Here is a 21,975-nt window from a genome sequence, read left to right on the forward strand (position 1 = left end):
CATTGCATCTTATGAGTTATGTCCTATCATTGTAGCAATGTATTGTATATAGATCTGAATACAGTGACTGGCTGAGAGGAAGCCCAGTTTACAGTGTTACACGTTCATCAAGTCCGTGCATTTATTTGTCATTTTAATATTCTTCTGTTTCACAAATTTAGAAATTCTCATTTGAAAGAATGGATCAGCTGCGCCAACTGCAGAGCATCATTCAGGCCACGTCCAGAGAAATCATGTGGATTAATGATCGAGAGGAGGAAGAACTAGTCTACGATTGGAGTGACAAGAACACCGACATTCCTAGGAAGCAAGAAGCGTTCTCTGTAAGCCATTTACTTTGCTGATGGGGATCAGGATTTTTGTGGCCATAATAATGGACCTACAGCAATATTCTGGTGGGAAAAAAACCATTGCAATAAAAATCATCTAAAGTTATCTAATAATACTGCTGATAAAGGTCTATAGGTTATATCTTTTACATTTCTGCTTTATGGTACATATTTTATTTTTCCATGTTTGCACTGTAAATGCAGAAACAATAGACTGTTCTGCTATCAGGGGACAGTGATGCTTCTCCCACTCACATTCATCCCTACCCCTTTCAGAACCTTGGAAGTACAAGGCATGATGTATTATACACATTTTTTTCCACTAGAAACTTTTTTAACCTGTTATGTAAAAGAAATTCTTATATTTTTTCCCTATTTTCTAGAAACTTATGAGTCAGTTGGAGGTTAAGGAAAAAGATCTGAACAAACTGAAGCAAGAAAGTGACCAGCTGATTATGAATCAGCATCCAGCATCAGACAAGATTGAGGTAAGGCTATGCTAGAGTAAGCAGACTGAGGGAATAAGGGGACATAATTAGACATAACAAAACAACACCAATGTGAACAATAAAAACATAATGAGTAGAAAAGGAGAGAATGAGAAGAAGCAAATGAAAATAACGGAGGGAAGAGAAATGGAGGAGGGGAAAAAAAGGCTCTAAGGGGGATCTTTGGGATACTATGTGGGGCATTTTATACTGTGTGGGGTTCCTTAACTGTTCACATCACACGTCATCTGTTTAATAGCAGCTGTGCACTATTATTACAGGCTATAATAACATTGCATGGTGATTATAAAATAGATAATGCACAATGTAAATAGTGTCACAGTGCTTACAAAAGCACCACAGTATATTCAAACATTTGATCAGCCGGGGTCCAAGGAGTTAGACCCCCCACTGATCTCTTACATCTCTTAGACTGTTAGGACCCTGCAGAACAGTTTCCCACTGCATGCAACTCCCAGTGTTGTTTACATGCCAGCCACTGTGCTGCTCACTCACCGTATTCTTGATAACTGCAGTTGTGGGTACTAAAGCTGTATCCCTTACAAGTATCTGAGATACTGCTGCAGCAGCCATTACCGTCACTATGAACAATTTGCTGTAGGGAGGGGGTTATATTGTGGTTAATAAGACCTTAGTTACACAACTACAAATGTGACAATTGTGTGCAGTGTCCATATCTCCTGTAGAGGTATGTGGGATTTACAAAAGCAGAGTAGTATAGTAGGCTACAATGTTTCCATTACCTCTATGGGTGGAAACCACATACAACAGCTACAAACAGATGTTTTTGTATCTTTTCAACCTGGTAGATGGAAGTCCCGTATTTCCATGTACCTTTTTAATTCTTCTGCAGTGCGACTGCTGGACAAATGAAGCAGAGATGTGCTTTACAGCAAATTGGGGACCGCAACCTCTGCTAACAGAATGTTAGAAATCTGGTTCTCTAAACTAGAAAACCCATTTAATGTACATTGTGCTTATTACATGCTATTCACAGAGGCTATTCTTTTTCAGGCTTATATGGATACATTGCAGACTCAGTGGAGCTGGATTCTTCAAATTACCAAATGCATTGATGTTCACTTGAAAGAAAATGCTGCCTACTTCCAAGTAAGCTACTGATTTGTTTTGCACTTGTGCAGCAATTACTGTTCTCTATAAACTCAAGAAAGACAGAGACAGCTTAACTACAATGAACTTCCATATTTGAAGACTTCTGAGATTGTTTCTCTTGGTTCAGTATAAGAAGTTGCCATTGTACGTGAAGCTGATGTACATGTATAGAACAGCTCAAGAGACAGTATCTTACTTATCACTTATTTGTCTATATTTTCTTTACTTCTCATTGTTATTGATTTTGGTTTTCAGTTTTTTGATGAGGCACAGAGCACGCAGACTTACTTGACAAATCTTCAAGACACCATTAGAAAGAAATACCCATGTGACAAAAGCATGCCATTGCCACGCGTCCTGGACATGATTAAAGACTTGGAGGTATGACTGTGATCTGCTATTCCAAATATATATATATATATATATATATATATATATATATATATATATATATATATATATATATACAAAATTTCCAAACTGGTCATTGCCAATCAGTATTCTGTTTTTCTATAACTAAGCCACAATATATTTTAGATTATCAAATGGTAGATGAGAGGATTCTTACTGTCAGCAGCGTTAATATTCTTAGAAGACAACTGGTTGGATATTACATACAACAAGGAAGATTTATTAACACTGTTTTAGTTGCCCATAGCAGCCAATCGCAGTACAGCTTTCATTTAGTATTTTGCTACTGAAAAATTAAAGCTGCTTTGTGATTGGTTGCTATAGACAACTAAAACCGCTTTTCTTTTTGAAAGTTTAATGCAGAACACACACATCTGTTTTTGCAGATGCAAAATGGATGATTTTATATGCATCGATGTGAATGCAGCCTTAAAGGGGTTGTCTAATCTTGGCAATTAATTGTTGTTTATATACAATATTACAATTTTTCAATATATTTTATCAATTTCTTACCATTTTCTTGATCTTTGTTTGCTGTCCGTGGTCATGTGACGGACACACAGGTGCACAGCTCGTTACAGTCACAGTTATTAAACATCTGCCTGGTAACAGGCCGTGCACCTGTGTGTCTATATCACATGACCATGGACTGATTTTTATGCACTGGAAGTAAACAACAAATGACAACAAGCAGAGATCTGGAAAGCTGTGAATTGATACAGAAGGTATATTGGAAAATTGCAGAACTTTTCATTATACAAACAATAATATTTATTTGCCGAAACTGAACAACCCATTTAAGCTTCATTATTTTCATTTCTTCTACAGAGAGAAAGAGACAAAATCAATGAATACAAGCGACAGGTTCAAAACTTGGTCAATAAATCTAAAAAGATAGTCCAACTCAAACCAAGAAACCCGGACTACAAGAGAGACAAACCAATCGTCCTGAAGGCTCTCTGTGACTACAAGCAGGACCAGGTACCAATTCTTTAATTTTTCTACCATACGTTTAACATGATTTAGCATTTGGTTGTGTTTTTATTCGGTAACATATAAATGATCAGAGTCATATTGCATATATATATATATATTTCCAGAATGTAAGAATATGTTCACACCGCAGAATTTGTACAAGGAATCTGAAACTAAATTTTTCTGCTTGGTCAAAATCTGACTTGGAATTTGTATATTAGGAGTTATCAGAAGGAATCTGCCTGAAGATAGAATATTGAAATGAATGGGAAGGGGGGGGGGGGGCAGATTTCAGGCACAATTTGGAACTGATTATGAGGCAGAATCTGCCTTAAATTCAGCCATGTTAACATACTCAAAGAATTGCACATGACCCTGGTGTGCAGACAAGTGTTGTCTGAGCACCACTGCAATGCTCCAATATTTATAGACCAAATCCTACAAAATATCCTAACTGAACGAAGCATCGGAAGACCCTTGGCTGCACATTTGGTCGGCAGAAGGCCTAACAGTGGAAAAATTTGATTCCTTGCAGCCTAGTGCTAATCTGTATTAGTTGAATACAATGAATCTGCAAGAAGGCGCCCCATTGCTCACTATATTTAGAAAATTCAGGTTGACATACAGTGACACCCATATTCTGCACTTATTGGGATTTCTCATTGATCGCTTTTAGCACTAGAATTGTTCCCACTTGTTGATAATTCACTTCTTAAATGTATTTTTATTTTTTTTAACATTTTTTTAATTACAACATTTATGAAATGCCTTACTGAAATGCAATTTGTTGAACTGTCCACACAGAAAGTTATACACAAAGGAGATGAATGCATCTTGAAGAATAATTCTCAACGCAGCAAATGGAATGTGACAGGTCCTGGTGGGCTGGACATGGTGGTTCCTTCTGTCAGTTTGATTATCCCACCACCAAATCCAGGAGCTATAGACTTGTCTTCCAAGTAAGACCTTTCAGAATTCTTTAAATGTTTTCAAACATAAGAAATATATGTCCATTCCAAGTCTTGACATGTTTTGTTGGGTGGAAATTGACCAAGAATCAGACTGTTTATTGCTTTTTCAAGACTATTAGTATTTTCTACTAAAACAGAAATTCTTCTACATCTTGGGGATAGGTATAATGCAATTTTTGTTGTTAATATTTCAGAATAGAACAGTTTTATGAAGCAATTTTGACTCTTTGGAACCAACTTTACATCAATATGAAGAGCTTGGTGTCATGGCACTACTGCATGATTGACATAGAGAAAATTAGGACTATGACTCTTGCTAAGGTATGAGATTTACCACACACATACCACTAATATTATATATTTTTAATTCAAGTATACCACTAATATATGGTTTCTTTGTACAGCTCAAGACCATGCGCCAAGAAGACTACCAAAAGGTTGTTACAGATTTGGAAATACATTATCAGGAGTTCATGAGAAACAGCCAGGGCTCCAATGTATTCGGTGATGAAGACAAAAGAAGAATGCAGACTCAGTTTTCTGAAGCTCAGAAGCATTATCAGACCCTGGTTGTACAACTTCCTACCTACCAAACTAAGGAGACCACATATATCAAGACAAGACCACCACCACAGATAAACAGTAGTATGTAGATATGTGCAAAAGCTACTTTGTAAACTTCCTAAATCACCCCCATATTTACTATGTGTTCAACTTGTAGGTCTATTTTTACAATTGAAAAGTGAAGAGTAGAGTTAAATGAAAGTGCAATGGAGGGGATGTCACACAAAGCAACTACCCTAGTCCATTAAATTGTAGCCCTTATGGTTTCCAAAAACAACATATGTTGTTCATTAGTATATTACAGAGTATAGTGGTAATGCATTTCAAGGGAATGTAGTTCAATCTAGCTATAGTTCTCAATGTTCATTGACCAGATATTACTAACCTAGCAGACCATTGGGTATGGTTGCCATTATGCAAAATGTATCATTTGTCAAATTTATCTTATTAAAGTCGATATGCAATTGCATTTTATTCTTGTATCTGCATTTTACAGTCACATAATATCTTTGTATATTCATTATTTCATTTTAGCTGAAAGAGTTGAAGTTGTTACTGCAAGTACTGCTTCAAGTGTGAAAGGAGGCAACACATCTACTACTGTAGTAGACCAAGACAGACTGAAGCAGGAGAACTGGCTGTTGTTAGAGCTTCAAAAGATCCGCCAGCAACTGGAGATTCATGAGACTAAGCTTCTGCAAAGGAACATCTACAATGTTGATAATGATACATTCAGAGATTTCTCATACAGAATAAATGATATAGAGGTAAGTCAGTATTAAACATGACAAGCAATTAAATTCTTGCTTTGCAATCCAGCTTAATATTACCATAGAAAAGTATCTGAGTAAATCTATTCAGCGCTGCCAAATTGTAAGTTATACAAAGCAGATCCAGTGTACTAGAGGATAATTTGGGGTAATGTCAGAAAACTGACTAGGAAAATCACGGGAAGAAATATTGACCCATGTCCATGTCTGATGAGTGAAGAGGATGTACCCATATTTGCTTATGTAGCCAATGTTACGTAACATTAAAAATGTAGAAAATTAAGGAGGTGTTCTCTGGGTTATGTATGTATGGTAAACATTGTGTGCTTATCGTTTTCCAGTTGGGTTATTTTCTATAATTTTTTTGTCTTTCCTCTTGATCTCTTTGACAGTCATTGAGAGGAGATGGCCAAAACTTATCAGCACAACTTAGCAAGATCAAAGAGGTCATCCTGAACTTAAAGGACTCAGACAAGTCCGCATATCTACAGTCTGAACTGACTGCACTACTAAAGAAAATGGAGAATATCCATGGCTTCTCTGCAGACCACTTAGAAAGGTAGAATAAAGTAGCATTATTTTTTCATCAAGACCTCAACACGAATACCTAAAAGCTTGAAAATGACTTAGTAATATCACTAAAATGATCTACATTTGCTACGTTGGATGTGTCACTTCCGCGGTGCAGTTTGCAGCAAGATTTTGATGCCTTCTATTTTAGACGAGTTTATCATTCAGTTGATGTTTTCTGTTTTACGGCTTGGATGTTAATGTAGATATGGCCTTTGTTCGTTTCTTTTTTTAAACAAATTTATGATGTGGAAATCCAAGATTCTAGTGCAAAAAAGTTGTGTAGATTATACCAATTGAGAGTTGATCTAAAACTTCACAAGTTGGATTAGTGTCTGGCATATATGGATGGAATTTTGACACATCAGGAATAACATTTCATTATATCACTAATATCCCAAAATGACAAAGGACCAAACACAAGACTCTTACATCAAACTAAATGAAAGATAACTGACTTCTAAAGATAGAAAGTACACACAGGCAAGATTGAAAACACTAGCTCACATCAACTAAATTATGTTTTAATGTGTTGTCAGCAACATGTTGTTCATTTTAAGCTATATAGTAATGTATTTAAAAGCCATCAAACAACCTTGCCCACGTTGGCTTTACAAGATCAGCAAATATTGCTTTTTATGTTGGCTTCCTGTAAAGATCATAATTTACAGCAATAATAACAGCAATAAAGCAAAATTCCACTAGTCTGGTTCTTGATGTTATGGGAATCCTATTAATCTGGAAAATCGTAAAAATAACTCCTGGTCATACCATCAGGCGTTTTAATGATGATCTAACATTACAACCCATTGGCTCCACACTGGCAGGGACACAGTATCTCTTGGCTGATACTAAAATCTGTAGTATTTTGATATTTCACATAGTCCAGCACCTAGGTCATAGCAAGAATACCATACTATTGTAATCATATCATTTTATAAACAATATTATTAATATGCATGTATTTGTGAAACATATGGGATTGAAAGTGATATTAAACAGCTTCATTTTCAAGAAGACAATTATTGTGAAGTCTTAATTATCATTATTTATTATATTACTTATTACTTAATTATTTTCATGATGTGTCCTTAAGACTCCAGGCACTAAGGATTCTGCTTCAGGACATTCTTCAGCTTGAAGATCTGATAAAGGTTTATGAGGCTCGGTTGACTGAAGAAGAAACCATTTCCCTTGACCCAGCAAAAGTTGAAGCCTACAGAAATGCACTGAAGGTAAGAAAATGCCAGAACTCCCACTAAAACGTAATTAAATTACTCAATTTCTCAATTTCTTAATAAAGTCCCTGTGTGTTTAATAGATAGATAGATAGATAGATAGATAGATAGATAGATAGATAGATAGATAGATGACAAACCAATTACATATTAGTCACATACATCACACATATCCCTCAAGTCACTCAATGGACGCATACAACACATGTCAATCATATACTACATGCATACAGAACATGTCATATTTCACTGCCTGTGTCCCTTATATAATACATCATGCTGCACACATTCTCATATGCTACATGCATGCAGCACATTGCTCATATTACATCCATACTGCAAATGTCACTCATATATTAAATGCATACAGCATACATCACTCTCATATTAAATGCGTACAGCACATCACTCTCATATTAAATGCGTACAGCACATCACTCATATATTACATGCATATAGCAAATGTCACTCACATATTACATGCATATAGCTCACACATCAAAGTGCATATTTTAGTCACTTATACACTAGATTCAAATCACTCAGCACATACATCACCTAACACCACACATGCATCCCTTGCTCACACTGTAATACTTACCGGCTCTCCATCTTGACAGACAGGATCACACGAACCCCTGAACCCTAATGGTTAAGTCCCGCCCTCTGTTATAGTTAGTGACAACCTGTGTTAATGTCTGCCTATGTTGTGCCCAATTGCGAGCTGCTGGTCTCCAGCTTGGTCAGGACCCCTACTCCACCTAGGCCCCTGTGCAGCTCAACTGGCTGCACAGGCGATATGGCCACTCCTGACTTAAAGTCTACATCCTCTGCAAAAAGGCAGACACCTACAGACACTAGACTAATAGTCACAGTGTGAATATCATCCAAGATTGTCTTTATGAATTTTGTATGTACAGGGTCATGTATAAGACCAACCGTACCACTTCACAAATCATAATGTACCGTATTTGCAACATCGCCTACATGCTTAATTTTGATAATATCACATTTTAGAAAATGAAGGCTGAGCTAGAACAGAAGAAACCCCAGCTGATATCTCTGGATACCGAATTGAAGAAAACTTTGCAGATAAATGACCGTGTTTGCCAGACTTATCCTTATTGTGAAGTAGACCTCTCTAAATTCAATGACAAAGCCAACCAACTGACTGAGCGCTGGCACAGGATAGAGAAAGAAATTGATGACAGGTAAATACGTTGAATAAGTACTCTGTATACAATATGAGAGATGAACATATAATTTGGGATCAAATCTTTATGAGGTAGAGTTTATAATGAATTTAGATTAAGGCTGAAGACCTGGGTATGGACTACAGTGGGTATGTACCATCTATGCTGTCCAGAGGATTGTATATGTGGCTTAAAAATGATTCCTTATTTTAGATCTTGGGAGCTTGAGAAGCAAGGAAAACAGCTAAGAAATTACAGAGATATGTATCAGTCTCTGAGCAAGTGGATCGGGGACACCAAACAGAAGCTAGATGTCTTAGAGTCAGCAAAGCTTTCAGATGCCAATACTGTAGCAAGATACCTGAATGAACAAAAGGTGGGTAAAATTTCAGGACAGGCAGTATTTCTTCAGGTGGGATCTAACCTGGTGTGTCTGACACTCTTGCCCATAGCTTCAGTGACAAACCGTTTTCTATAGTATCAGTCTCTCCATTTTGAGTCCTACCGCTTTTCAAAATGATTTTCCTGTTGTCCGCTATCCTATCTATCTATCTATCTATCTATCTATCTATCTATCTATCTATCTATCTATCTATCTATCTATCTATCTATCTTTCTATCTATCTATCTATCTATCTATCTTGATTGTTATATATCTATTAAATATAACTCCTCTGGGGATTTTTGACATCCATACTGGTCTATAGAAGTAACGACACAGAATTGAATTGTGGACGCTTTCCATATTAATATTAAGAATTGACATTTATTTTGCTTCATAGAATATGAATATTGAAATACAAGGCAAAAGAGAAAAGGTAGAAGAGGTGATGAAGACTGCAGACCAATGTGCATCATCTATCAAGGTAAGGGAATACTGGACTTATATAAGACCTTAAAGACACAAGAAAAAATAACTAAGAATTTCTGACTATTGTATGACCTAAATGGTTAAACTACCCAAAGTATTAAGGTTTATTCACACTTCAGTGTTTGTGTGTGAAAGATTGTTGTGTGTAGACCTGTGGCAGTAATAGCAACAGTTGCCAATGGGCCAATGCCCAGCCTCACCTTTCTAGCCATGGGTTCCACAGCCAAAATTAAAATTTTGCTTGTGAAACCCATCCTTTAATGTCCCAATACTTATCTTACTTTATACTATAATAGTTTTTTTTTTTTATTGATGATATCCTATCATCAATCGAAAATTGGTTAGATACTTTGGATCCCTTCAGATCAGTTGTTTGAAGAGACCGCAGTATTTGCTCAAGCGCCGCAGCTTCTTTGCTGACAACCAAGCATGGTACTCTGTATAGTGACTGTGTTAGGTATTACAGCTCAGACCCATTTTTTTTAACTGGTGAGTGTGATGTCACATGTCCTGTGAGGTAGAATCAGAGGTAACAGAATGTCACTGATACTTCAAATGGATAAGTTGCAGGGTTCCTGGGTGTTGGTTTCCAACAACCTTCAATTGATGACCTATCCAAACGATGCGATATTAATCTTATAAATCCAGAAAACCCCCCTAATAAATAGGTTTTAATAATGTAAATATCTGTAAAAGAGCAATGCATCAGCATCTAATGTCATAGTATACAGTACAATGCAATACATTATATATAAGGAGATTTTAATAATGTTTTTTTATCTTCTCTTTACTTAGGATTATGAGCTCCAGTTGGCATCATATAGTTCTGGACTAGAAACCTTACTTAACATCCCAATAAAAAGGACTGTAGTACAATCGCCAGCAGTCGTGGTCCTGCAAGAGGTTGGTGAACATTTTTTTTTTTAACGTGTCTATCAAGTTATACATTTCCTGATTTAATCAACTTAAATTGGTAGCACTAATAGTGTTAATTATCAAACCGTACAAAACATATGTTGTGACAACAAGATCTTAATCTGGTGTCATGATTTGTTATGGGTGGATATCATAGGACAGATAAGACCGTAAGCCAGTAACAATCAGTTCACAATAGAGTTCAGGTTTCCTTCCTTCGGGTCTGCTTGGGGACCTGAAAACGGAAACCCTATCCGCTTAAAAAATGGTTACATGCAGAAACCCGCAGGCACCATAGAATATAATGGGATCCACCAGGTTTTCACTGAAAACTCCGGAGAGAAAAGGCCTCTTCCTGCAGGACATTTCTCTACACAAATTTTAAGCGGAATGGGGGATGGAGTTGCACTGAGACTCAAGCGCAACTGTTGTTATATTAGAGAACAAGTTATTTGCAAATTATGTGATGGCATATTATGGTAACTACTTAGAGAGGACGTTTCATGTCCTTCTGCACGTGCGGTTTTATATACCGCTAGAAAGCCAACAGTGCACAGAATTCAGTGCAATGTCGGCTTTCCTGTTCTGTTTCCCAGGGCTGGGGATATCGGTGCCATTAGTTTTGGCACCAATCTCTGCCCACTGTCAGAAGGGCGTTCCTAACAGTCTAGCTGGGCTGTGAGATATGTCCCCCCGGCAGTACTCGTCCATAGCCTTGTACTATCAGAGGGGAATGTTCCTTACCACCCAGTAATGATGCTGAGCTGTGAGGAACACCCGAACGCCCCACCTCCCCCCGTACAAGTCTAGGGACGAATACTGTTAGGAGGGACATTCCTCACAGTCCAGCTAGACTGTCAACAATGCCCTTCTGATGGTGGACAGAAATCAGTGCCAAAACTAACGGCACCGATATCTCTAGCACAGAACGGGAAAGCACACTGTTGGCTTTCTAGCGGTATATAAAATCATATGTGCAGGAGGAGATGAAAGGTCCTCTTTAAATGCATACTGTATATAACCAAAAATATAATAATTTTTTAAAATTTTGTTCTTCAAGGCGTCTGACATCCAAGCACGCTACATTGAGTTGCTGACTAGAGGAAATGATTACTACAGACTTCTGCATGAAATGTCAAAGAGCATGGAAGACTTAAAGGTACTTTGATATATTGTACAAACATGTCTAAAATGTTATTTCAGTGATGCTGACTATGCTTATGCATAAAGAACATTAAATAAGCAATTGCAATGGGCTAATAAAATAGTTTAAAAAAATTAGCAAAAAGTTTTATCAAACATAAAAAAACAATTAAAAAAAAAATTCAAATTAACCATTTTTCCTAGATTTGAAATATATGTAAATAAACAAAAACAAACTTAAACATATTATTCATCCACCTGTCAAACGCTTGGTCTACAAACATATACAGCGAACACAATAGCGGGGGGAAATGAAAAGCAAAACTGCCTTTTTTACGCCATCCATAAAAAATTTAATTCAAAGAGAAACATCAGAAATTCAAAATAAATAAAAACATCACACATTCCCCAAAATGGTATAACTAAAAATTAAATTTAGCCCCGCAAAAAAGATGCCTTATGCATCCCCGTACATGGAAATATAAAAATGTTAAGGATGTCAGAATATGGCAACTCCAATCATTTTTTGAGCAAATTTTTTGTGCAATAGACTATATTGAGTCTGTGTGGTTTTCGCATGGTGTCCGAACGAATCACATGGAGAGAAAAAAAGTACTGCAAGCGTCGGGAATACAGTAACCCCAGGACAAAGTTGCTATGTCATTTTTAATGCAGAGTGAACGCTGTAAAAACAAAATGAAAAAATTATGATAGATAATTATTTCACATGGACCCCCCAAAAAGTAAATAAAAGTTAATCAAAAGATTATATGTACTACAAAATGTTGCAAATTAAAATACAACTCGTCCCACAAAGAATAAGCCCTCACAAAGCTATGTAGACAGAAAAGTTAAAAAGTTATGAATTTTGGAAGAAAGTGAGGGAAAATATAAAAAAGTCACTGAGTATGTACAAACTACCCTGCGTTCTTAAGGTTTTAATACAAAAACACCTTTCCAACAATCAAATTTAATTGTGTTGCTCAACTTTTTAAAAATTCCTTAAAGGAATTTTTGTCGCGAGGAAATGAATCATGTTTTAAATCATGTTTTTATGTTAACCATATTTTTAAATACTTTTGGTGGTTAATGTTTTCAATTTTCCAAATTAATATCTAAATATTTAAATACCAATTTTAAAAAATCCTCAAAAATTAAGCAGTTTATAACTTTCATATACAAAGAACATTATAAAATTGTAACAAATATTTTATTTTTCTAACAGATGAAAAACACTAGGATTGAGCTACTTGAAGAGGAACTGCGCCTTAGCAGAGATGCAAATTCAGATAATTCTCAGAAAAACAAATTTCTTGATCAGAATCTGCAAAAATATCAGATTGAGTGTTCAGAGTACAAATCAAGACTCCTTCTTCTAGAAGATATGAAGAGAAAGGCAGAAATGGAAGGGTCTTCTGCAAAACAGAACCTTGAAAAATGCTATAGTCAGATAACTGAACTTAATGAAAAGATAACCAGACTCACATATGAGATTGATGATGAGAAAAGGAGGAGAAAAGCATTGGAGGACAGATGTGAGGTCCAGAAGAATGAATTTGATCAAATTCAGCAAAGGAGGCATAGTGAATTAGAAGGTGTCAACCGCCAAAAAATTGAAACTGACAAGATGATCAAGGAGAAGGAATATGAGATAGAGAGGCTAAGAGTTCTTCTTCAGGACGAGGCCCAGAGGAAGCGGGACTATGAGAATGAACTGTCAAAGGTAAGGAAGCAATGTAGTGACGAAATCAGTAGTATGAGGAACAAGTATGAATCTGAAATAAACATTACGAAGACTACAATACAGCAAATAACCGTTCAGAAAGAAGAAGACACATATGAATTAAGAGCCCAACTTGAGAAATTAGCAAGAGAAAATAGAGATCTTACTCAAGAAATCACCCGACTCAATGAAAGCATTGTCCAAACAAATGAACAGCGTAGGAGGGCAGAAGATGATGCTCTTCAACAGAAAGCCTCAGGGTCAGAGCTCTCACAGAGAAAGCAGCAATTAGAGAAGGAATTGCAAAAGTTGATTTCCAGTCACTCAGAAGAAGTGACTAGATTTAAGATATCACTGGAAGAAGCCAGCAGGACAATTCAGGATAGAAACGGTGAGATTGACAAGTTGAAGTACCAACTTCAGGAGGAGGCTGCACGTCAGAGACAATATGAAAACGAGCTTGTAAAGGTAAGAAACAATTATGACGATCAGCTTATAAGTTTAAGAAACAAGTATGAGACAGAAATTAATATTACTAAAACCACCATCCACGAACTAAGTATTGAAAAAGAAGACAACATTACTGGCTTAAATCAACAGTTAGATAATCTATCAAGAGAGAAACGAGACTTGCTGTCAGAGGTAAACAGACTTAAAACCTCTTTGACACAAATGACAAATAATTTTAAAAAAACAGAGGATGATGCTCAGCAGCAGAAGTCTTTCACATCAGAGTTGACACAAAAGAAGCAACAAATAGAGATTGAACTGAGGCAGCTTAAACAGCTCAGATCTGAGGAAGAGCAAAGAAATAAAAAATCCCTTGACGATGCTGCCAAAACAATTCAGGACCGCAATAAGGAGATTGAAAGATTGAAAAAAGTTATTGAGGTTGAAATAAACCAAAAGAAAAAACTTGAGGATGAGCATGTCAAATTGCAGAGGACCCAGTTTGACCTACAGAAAGCCAACACCTCTGCCACAGAGACTATAAGCAAATTAAAGATTCAGGAGCAAGAATTAATAAGACTTAAATCAGACTATGAAAAACTGTCAGTTGAAAAACAAGGGAAAGAAAATGAAATAAACAGACTTCAAGTCAATCTTAAAGAACTGCAGACACAGAAGAGTAAACTTGAAGAGGAGATAAACCGACAAAAAAGAATTTCTACAGATGAGAATGCCAAAAATAAAAGATTAGAAGAAGAGCTGGAAGCTCTCAGAAGAACTAACAGTGAACAACTGAAAAAGATCACAACTCTAACACAGCAGGTAGAGCAAATCACAATCATTAAGCGGCAAACTGAAGAAGACTTAAGACAACAGAGAGAGTCTTTAGACGGTCAGCTCAGAGACCAGCAGAGAAATATTGATGAGCTAAGTAAACTCGTAGCTGAGGTGGAAAGCCTACGTAGACAGTTACATGTTGAACAAGAAAACTTACGGCAAGCTCACATAAGAAATGAACACCTGCAGAAAACCATTGAAGAGAGAAACCGCAGCCTGAATGAAAGTAAAATAGAGATAGAAAGATTGCAGTCAATAACAGAAAATCTGACTAAAGAGCACCTGAGGCTTGAAGAAGAGCTGCGCTATGTTAGACTGGAATATGAGGAGGTCAAGAAATGTAAAGATGAAGTGGATGGTGAAAAAAATGCAACTATTACAGAACTAAAGAACCAGCTGCAGATCAGCAACAAGCGATCTTTGGAGCTACAGGGCCTAATTAATGAATTGCAGAAAGAGAGGCAAAATTTGAGACAGGAAATTGAAAAATTCCAAAAGCAAGCACTAGAGGTATTCAGATAAATTTCCTTTAATATGTTTTCTGTCCAGTAGTGTAATCATTTATTGGCCTAACACTTGTAATTAACTATATAATTACCAATAATCTAATCGTTCAGTGGTCTAATATATTTAATCAACAGTATAGGAGGATTTCTTACTATAGGCTTTGAAAGAACAGGGATGCCCTTATGGTAATCTATTCAGAAGAAAGCAGGCATCAACTTATTCTCCAAACCTTATACAAAAATTCCAAATTAAATACAGTTATGTCCAATTTGATGTTTGGGGTAAATGATAAAATAGAACTTAAACTGTTTATACAACAGTTAACATTAATTGAGTACCTCAATTAATGCTAAATTCAAATGAAAAATTAATAAATTGGGCCTATATGGGGCTCACAATGTACAAAAAAAAGGAAAATGAGTAAATTATTAAGTATTAATAATAATTTGATTAAAAGAAGTAGATTATGAGATGCAAGGCCAGTTACATTTTATAACATTGACTACTTATTATATTTGTCTTGTTATATTTAGGCATCTATATTTATATTTGGGCATTTATATTTAGGCAGCTATAACCTATTATATATGCATGTATTTATTATATTAAATATATTAAAAATAACCTGAAAATGTATGTTAGTATAGCAGTGTGCACAATTATTTAGTATACAGTATTTAGCAACTAATGAAACAGTTTCTGTAACCTCTAATATAACAAAATCTACAAATTGTCAATCTTATTAAAAGTTTGTCTTCTATATGTTGTGCTGTGATTCAGTCTATGACATCTTCACTAACTTTGTTTTCACGTTCTAATCATATGTATTACCTGTCTCAAATGGAGTGTGTTCACATTAAATTTTCTTCATCCGGTTTCTAAACTGTTTTTTCCTGTTTTGTGTATTTTTAAAATTTCAAACCAATTATAGAAAATCTCAGCAAAAATTAAATCTGCTGTAATCTGCAATGACCAAACATAGTCTTGTTCTTTTTCTATAACAAATGTATTTATACATTACAAATATTTCATATCATGCGGTATGGGAATGTAGCGAAGTATATAACTTCTACTTCATTATCCTACCTGAATGACACCTATTCTCGTAATACAAAATTTTTAAAGATTAGTAAGTTCTTGAGGGTGAAGTAGGTTGATCGTTGTAATAAACAATCTTTTCTTTGTATTTTTTTCTTTATTATAGGCCACTGGTAAGATACAGGAATCTAGTATGAAATGTAATGAAATAATTCAAGAAAAAGAAAGCCTTTTAATGAAAATCAAACTTTTGGAACAAGACAAAACAAGGTTGCAGCGTCTTGAGGAGGAACTAAGCCGTGCAAAGGCTGCATTAGATGCAGAAACTCGGAACAAGCAACGCCTGGAAGACGAGAAACAGCAAATTCGAAATGACCTTAATCAGTGGAGGACACAATATACACGCAAGGAGGAGGACGTGAAGAGAATTGAGAGTGACTGGGAGAGAAGTGAAAGAGAGAAAGTTTCATACAAAACTGAAATTGAAAGATTGCAGGCAGAAATTAGGTCCATTGAAGAGAGGTATAGGCGGAAGATAGAAGAGACTCAACGACTGACTCAAGCCGATTTTGATAATCAACGACTTGCTCTTGAAAGAGAACTAGAGAATCTTAGGAGACGACCTGTATCCTCAAGTAAGCAGATTCAAACTGATGAAGACATGTCGGTTGATCTTTCCAAGTTTGTTTTCGATGGGCTTAGGAAAAAAGTTACAGCGCATCAACTTATGGAATGTCAAATAATAACAAAGTCTACCTATGAAAAATTAATAAAGGGCCAGAGAACATTGGAAGAAGTTGCTGCTGAAATTGAACCATTTTTGAAAGGTGCTGGTGCAATTGCTGGAGTATCTGTAACACCCAAAGAGAAATATCAATTTGTAGAAGCAAAGAGAAAGAAACTGATAGCACCTGAAAGCACAGTCATGCTTCTAGAGGCTCAAGCTGCAACTGGAGGAATAATAGATATACAAAGAAATGAAAAGCTATCGGTAGACAATGCTGTAGCTAGGGATCTCATTGATTTCCAAGACAGAGAGGCCATTTATACTGCAGAAAAAGCAGTCACTGGTTTTAAAGATCCTTTCTCAGGCAAAATTGTCTCAGTTTCTGAGGCTATCAAGAAAAATTTGATTAGCAAGGAAATTGGTATGAGGCTTTTAGAAGCTCAGTTGTCTGCTGGAGGAATAGTTGACCCAGTGAACAGTGTCTTCGTGCCCATTGAGGTTGCATTATCACGTGGCTTGATTGATCGGGATTTACATAGATCTCTTAATGACCCCGGTGATAATGGAAAGTTTTACATAGAACCAGTCACTAAGAAGAATGTCAGTTATGCACAGCTTAGGCAAAAATGCAGAGTTGAATCTCACACAGGACTACTTTTGCTTCCAGTAATGAAGAAAAGTCTTTCATTCCAAGGTATTCGCCATCAAGTACCTTTGACAGAGTTGGTAGAATCAGGCATTATTCGTTCTTCTACTGTAGATCAACTAGAGTCTGGCCAAATTTCTGTAGAAGAAGTCAGTGAAAGAATAAAAGATTTTCTGCAGGGATCCAGTTGTATTGCTGGTATCTACAATGAGGCTACCAAAGAAAAACTAGGAATTTATGATGCAATGAAAAAAGGATTGCTTAGACCGGGAACCACACTGGAACTTCTAGAAGCACAAGCAGCGACAGGGTTTATAGTGGACCCTGTGAATAATCTAAGACTTACAGTCGAAGAAGCTTACAGAAGAGGACTTGTTGGAATTGAATTCAAGGAAAAATTAATCTCTGCAGAAAGAGCTGTAACTGGCTACAAAGACCCAGAAACTGGAAACATCATTTCTTTATTTCAAGCAATGAACAAAGAGCTTATTGAAAAAGGTCACGGTATCCGCTTGTTGGAAGCTCAGATAGCTACTGGTGGAATCATTGATCCAAAAGCAAGTCATCGTTTACCAGTTGATGTTGCATATAAACGTGGATACTTTAATCAAGAATTAAATGAAATCCTTTCAGATCCTAGTGATGATACCAAAGGCTTTTTTGATCCCAACACAGAAGAAAATCTGACATATTTGCAGCTAAAAGAAAGGTGTATTGTGGACGAGAAAACTAACCTTTGTTTATTGCCTTTAAAAGAAAAGAAAAAGTTGGTCCAGGCATCCCAAAAGAAAACCTCTAGAAAACGTAGAGTGGTAATAGTTGACCCAGACACCAACAGAGAAATGACAGTACAAGAAGCTTATAACAAAGGGCTTATTGACTACGACACCTATCTTGAGCTTTCAGAACAAGAATGTGAGTGGGAAGAAATAACCACTACAGGTTCAGATGGCTCAACCAGAGTTGTACTTGTTGACCGCAAGACTGGCAATCAGTATGATGTCCAAGAAGCAATTGAATTGGGAATAATCAACAACAGCAACTTTGAACAATACCGTTCCGGTACCTTAAGCCTTACTCAATTTGCAGACATGATTTCCAACAAGAATCTAAGCGATGATGTACTAGTGACATCACGACAAGATTCCATGTCTTCCCTGTCTTCTCCCAGGTTTCGAACAAGTTCCTGGTCTAAAAGTGGCTCATTTTCCGACTCCTTAGAAGAAACCAGTCCTATTGCAGCTATATTTGATACTGAAAACTTAGAAAAAATCTCCATCTCAGAGGGCATCAAGCGTGGTATTGTTGATACAATCACTGGACAGCGTTTACTTGAAGCACAAGCATGCACAGGTGGCATTATACATCCAACCAGTGGTCAAAGAATTCCTCTACAAGATGCTGTAAGTCAAGGCATATTAGAGCAAGATATGTCAGCTAGGCTGAAACAATCCCAAAAAGCATATTCTGGTTTTGATGGAGTTAGAGGGCAGAAAAAATTATCTGCTGCTGAAGCCATAAAGGTAAACTGGCTGCCATATGAAGCTGGGCAACGTTTTCTTGAGTTTCAATACATAACAGGGGGCCTAATTGATCCAGAAACACAATCCAGAATTACAACAGAAGAAGCTATACGGAAAGGTATAATTGATGGTCGGGCTGCTCAGAAACTGCGAGATATCAACAACTATCCCAAAATTCTGACCTGTCCAAAAACGAAGCTGAAAATCTCCTACAAGGATGCACTTGATCGGTCAATGGTCGAAGATGTAACAGGTCTGAGAATGCTGGAAGCAGCCTCAGTGTCTTCTAAAGGAATCAGTAGCCCATACAATGTGTCTTCAGCACCTGGATCCCGTTCAGGATCTCGTTCAGGTTCACGCAGTGGATCCAGACGAGGAAGCTTCGATGCCTCATCCTCTTCTTCTTCTTACAGCTATTCTTTCCAGTCTGTTAACAGTAGTTCTTTTGGAAACTAATTGGTAATGGGTTTGACTATCCTATGGGGGTAAACTTTGTTTGTTTTTTGCATTAGAAATAACATTTGGTTAAACGACATGCTTTATATTTTCTTATTTGAGATGTTATGAAACGCACTGATAAACTTTAATCTTTTCACCATGAGGGGTGTGATGGTTTTTGTAACAAGCTCTTTATTACTGAAAGGGTTAAAGAAACTGTTCTATGTATTTAGCAATGTGTATGGGAAAGACGTTCTTTTTAATGTAGTTTACATTTTCTGTGCCTTTTCTATAAATTCTTAACCAGTTAAGTCATAGTTGGTGAAAGCTTCCTACCTATTTCTAGGATTCTTTGTATTTTGACATGAATTTCTGTAATACAGTTCTAAAAGCACCAAAATGGTTACGGTTCCAGTCTTAGATTTTTATATAGATTCATTCTCCAGCACTAACATAGCTTATATAATGCCATACTTGTAAACAGCTGTATGGTTTATCAGAGTTAGACTTTTATATTCAACTTTGCTTGTTTGTTTTATCGGCTGGCAATAAAGTTTGAAACATTTCAAGTGTTTCAGTTTTTTATTTTGTACTCTAATGGTTTTTTTGGAACGTTTGATAGAAATACCATTGCTGCTTTGATGCACATATAATACCATGTAAACTGGGCTCCATTTGCATGTATGCTTGCTTACATAATAAAATATATTGTATTAATGCCAATGTCTATATGAAACAAGAAATATGAACAAGATGATACCGGAAAAGGTCTAGTTCACAATTTACTATTTCAATATTAAATCATCTTCATTGCCAAATAATCAATCATAGTAAACCCCACGTGTTTGAGAGTGCAAAAGACTGATTTCTCCATATCTATTTTCCTTTGCTTCTGAATCACTGTCACTTGTAGGGACTGATTTGGGTAACAGATGAATATTATAGAACTGATGCAAATGCAATTGGAGTGGATGTTCACTTTAAAATTTTCCGCATGGTGTCAAAAATGTGAGTAATGGTATTACACAAAAGCAGGCAGCATTTCCCCAAAAAATTATGTGACAGTAAGTTAGCCAAGTAACAAACACATGGATTAACAGGCCTACTTCCATGGACAACAGTTCCTGTGATTCGTCAGCTATCACTTATAATAAAATATTTTCGAAAATATTTACTTTCCTATACAGTGATGATTTTGTTTTTAGTGAAATGGAAATGAAAGACTAATACAATTATTTTATTTTTGGAGGGGAGGGAAGCTATTCTTAAAAAAAAATAAAAAATGTGTGTCCCTGAGAAGTCCACAAATGGCGTATATTGTTTGAGAACACTGACATGGAGGTGTTATGGTCAGCAGGGTTTATTAAAAAAAAAAAAAAACAAACAAACTAAACCCTACGGAGCCCTCTGGGCTACTGACTGCTAAACAACCTGGTGTGAACACTGTCTAACAGTTACTGTCACTGCCAGCTAAATAAAAGGACCAGGTGTGCTCTGTTACCGTTCACAGAGCCCTGTGCAGTCAGAGCAGCCGCACAAATAAACTAACTGGCTAGCCAGCACTCCTGGACTAGCCAGAGACCAACAAACCCTGTGTGCTTCCAGCCACCCAACCCCCAATGCAGCTACAGCCTAACCACTGGTCAGTGTGAATACTGACAGACACACTCACAAACACAAGGCAGCATGCTGCCCAACTACAAATGGCATTGCTGTCTCTGGGGATATTTCTAACTAGGGCCACTGAGTATTTACTGGCTGGAACCCAAGCACGCACACGCACACACGCACACACACACACCCACACACCATATCATATCAGGTTAGGGTATGAATTAGGATTTGATCTTAGAGAACCGGGCGTCCAGACCAGCCCCCTTATATAGGCAAGGGGCGGTCACCAGCAAATAGCCCAGCTGCCCAATCCGAGCGTCCATTGGTCGACACACATGTCGATCAACCAGTCGACCACGCCCGGCTGTTGCAAGGCAGATTAACCCCTGCAACCCTGGATTGTGCAGAGGAACAGACAGCGACGCCCATATCATGGCCGCAGTTACTGCACAATCCTAACAGGAGGTGTGATATAAGACCAGTGAGTCCAAATAAGACATTCTCATACCAGAGACCTCATGATAATCCTGATGCTTATCCAAAATGAATGTGAGAAGCTTTGTCATTTCTTCATTGAAATGTTATCATCTTGCTTGGCTTTGAGTAAAAACATTCTGGCCACAAAAAATATAATACAAATTTGTGCAAAAATTAAAGGAACTGTCATAATACAATTTTTCTATGAAAATATCCACGTCAACCCCAATTTGCATGCCGTTTACTGTACATATTAATCTCTATCTACACAGCTATGATATGTGATAAAAAAAATTTTTAGATCTAAAATGAAAAGTAAACATATGGCATCTATCATATTATAATATTATTATTATACTATAATATTCACTATCTGCTATGAATTCTAAATTAGTTATGATATAACTCAACAAGTTCCTCACT

The 21,975-nt window shown here is 36.6% G+C and overlaps 1 protein-coding gene across 3 annotated transcripts in view; it reads left to right on the forward strand.

Annotated features, from left to right (window-relative positions):
• DSP (desmoplakin) overlaps positions 1–20,030 on the forward strand; it is a 39,893-nt gene extending 19,863 nt beyond the window's left edge. The window contains exons 7-24 of one of the 3 annotated variants that reach the window (XM_075270796.1): positions 162–323; positions 713–817; positions 1,853–1,948; positions 2,207–2,332; positions 3,191–3,343; positions 4,142–4,296; positions 4,503–4,629; positions 4,713–4,953; positions 5,407–5,639; positions 6,035–6,201; positions 7,309–7,447; positions 8,468–8,661; positions 8,857–9,019; positions 9,426–9,509; positions 10,310–10,417; positions 11,490–11,588; positions 12,798–15,092; positions 16,294–20,030. In XM_075270796.1, coding sequence (XP_075126897.1) covers positions 162–323; positions 713–817; positions 1,853–1,948; positions 2,207–2,332; positions 3,191–3,343; positions 4,142–4,296; positions 4,503–4,629; positions 4,713–4,953; positions 5,407–5,639; positions 6,035–6,201; positions 7,309–7,447; positions 8,468–8,661; positions 8,857–9,019; positions 9,426–9,509; positions 10,310–10,417; positions 11,490–11,588; positions 12,798–15,092; positions 16,294–19,479 — 7,833 coding nt within the window. In that variant the 3' untranslated portion in view covers positions 19,480–20,030. The remainder of the gene's footprint in view (positions 1–161; positions 324–712; positions 818–1,852; positions 1,949–2,206; positions 2,333–3,190; positions 3,344–4,141; positions 4,297–4,502; positions 4,630–4,712; positions 4,954–5,406; positions 5,640–6,034; positions 6,202–7,308; positions 7,448–8,467; positions 8,662–8,856; positions 9,020–9,425; positions 9,510–10,309; positions 10,418–11,489; positions 11,589–12,797; positions 15,093–16,293) is intronic. The other 2 variants (XM_075270797.1, XM_075270798.1) reach the window with 2 other exon arrangements.
• The last annotated feature ends 1,945 nt before the right edge of the window (positions 20,031–21,975 follow it).

Source organism: Leptodactylus fuscus, chromosome 4 (genome assembly GCF_031893055.1).
Source record: "Leptodactylus fuscus isolate aLepFus1 chromosome 4, aLepFus1.hap2, whole genome shotgun sequence".
NCBI classification, from domain to species: domain Eukaryota; kingdom Metazoa; phylum Chordata; class Amphibia; order Anura; family Leptodactylidae; genus Leptodactylus; species Leptodactylus fuscus.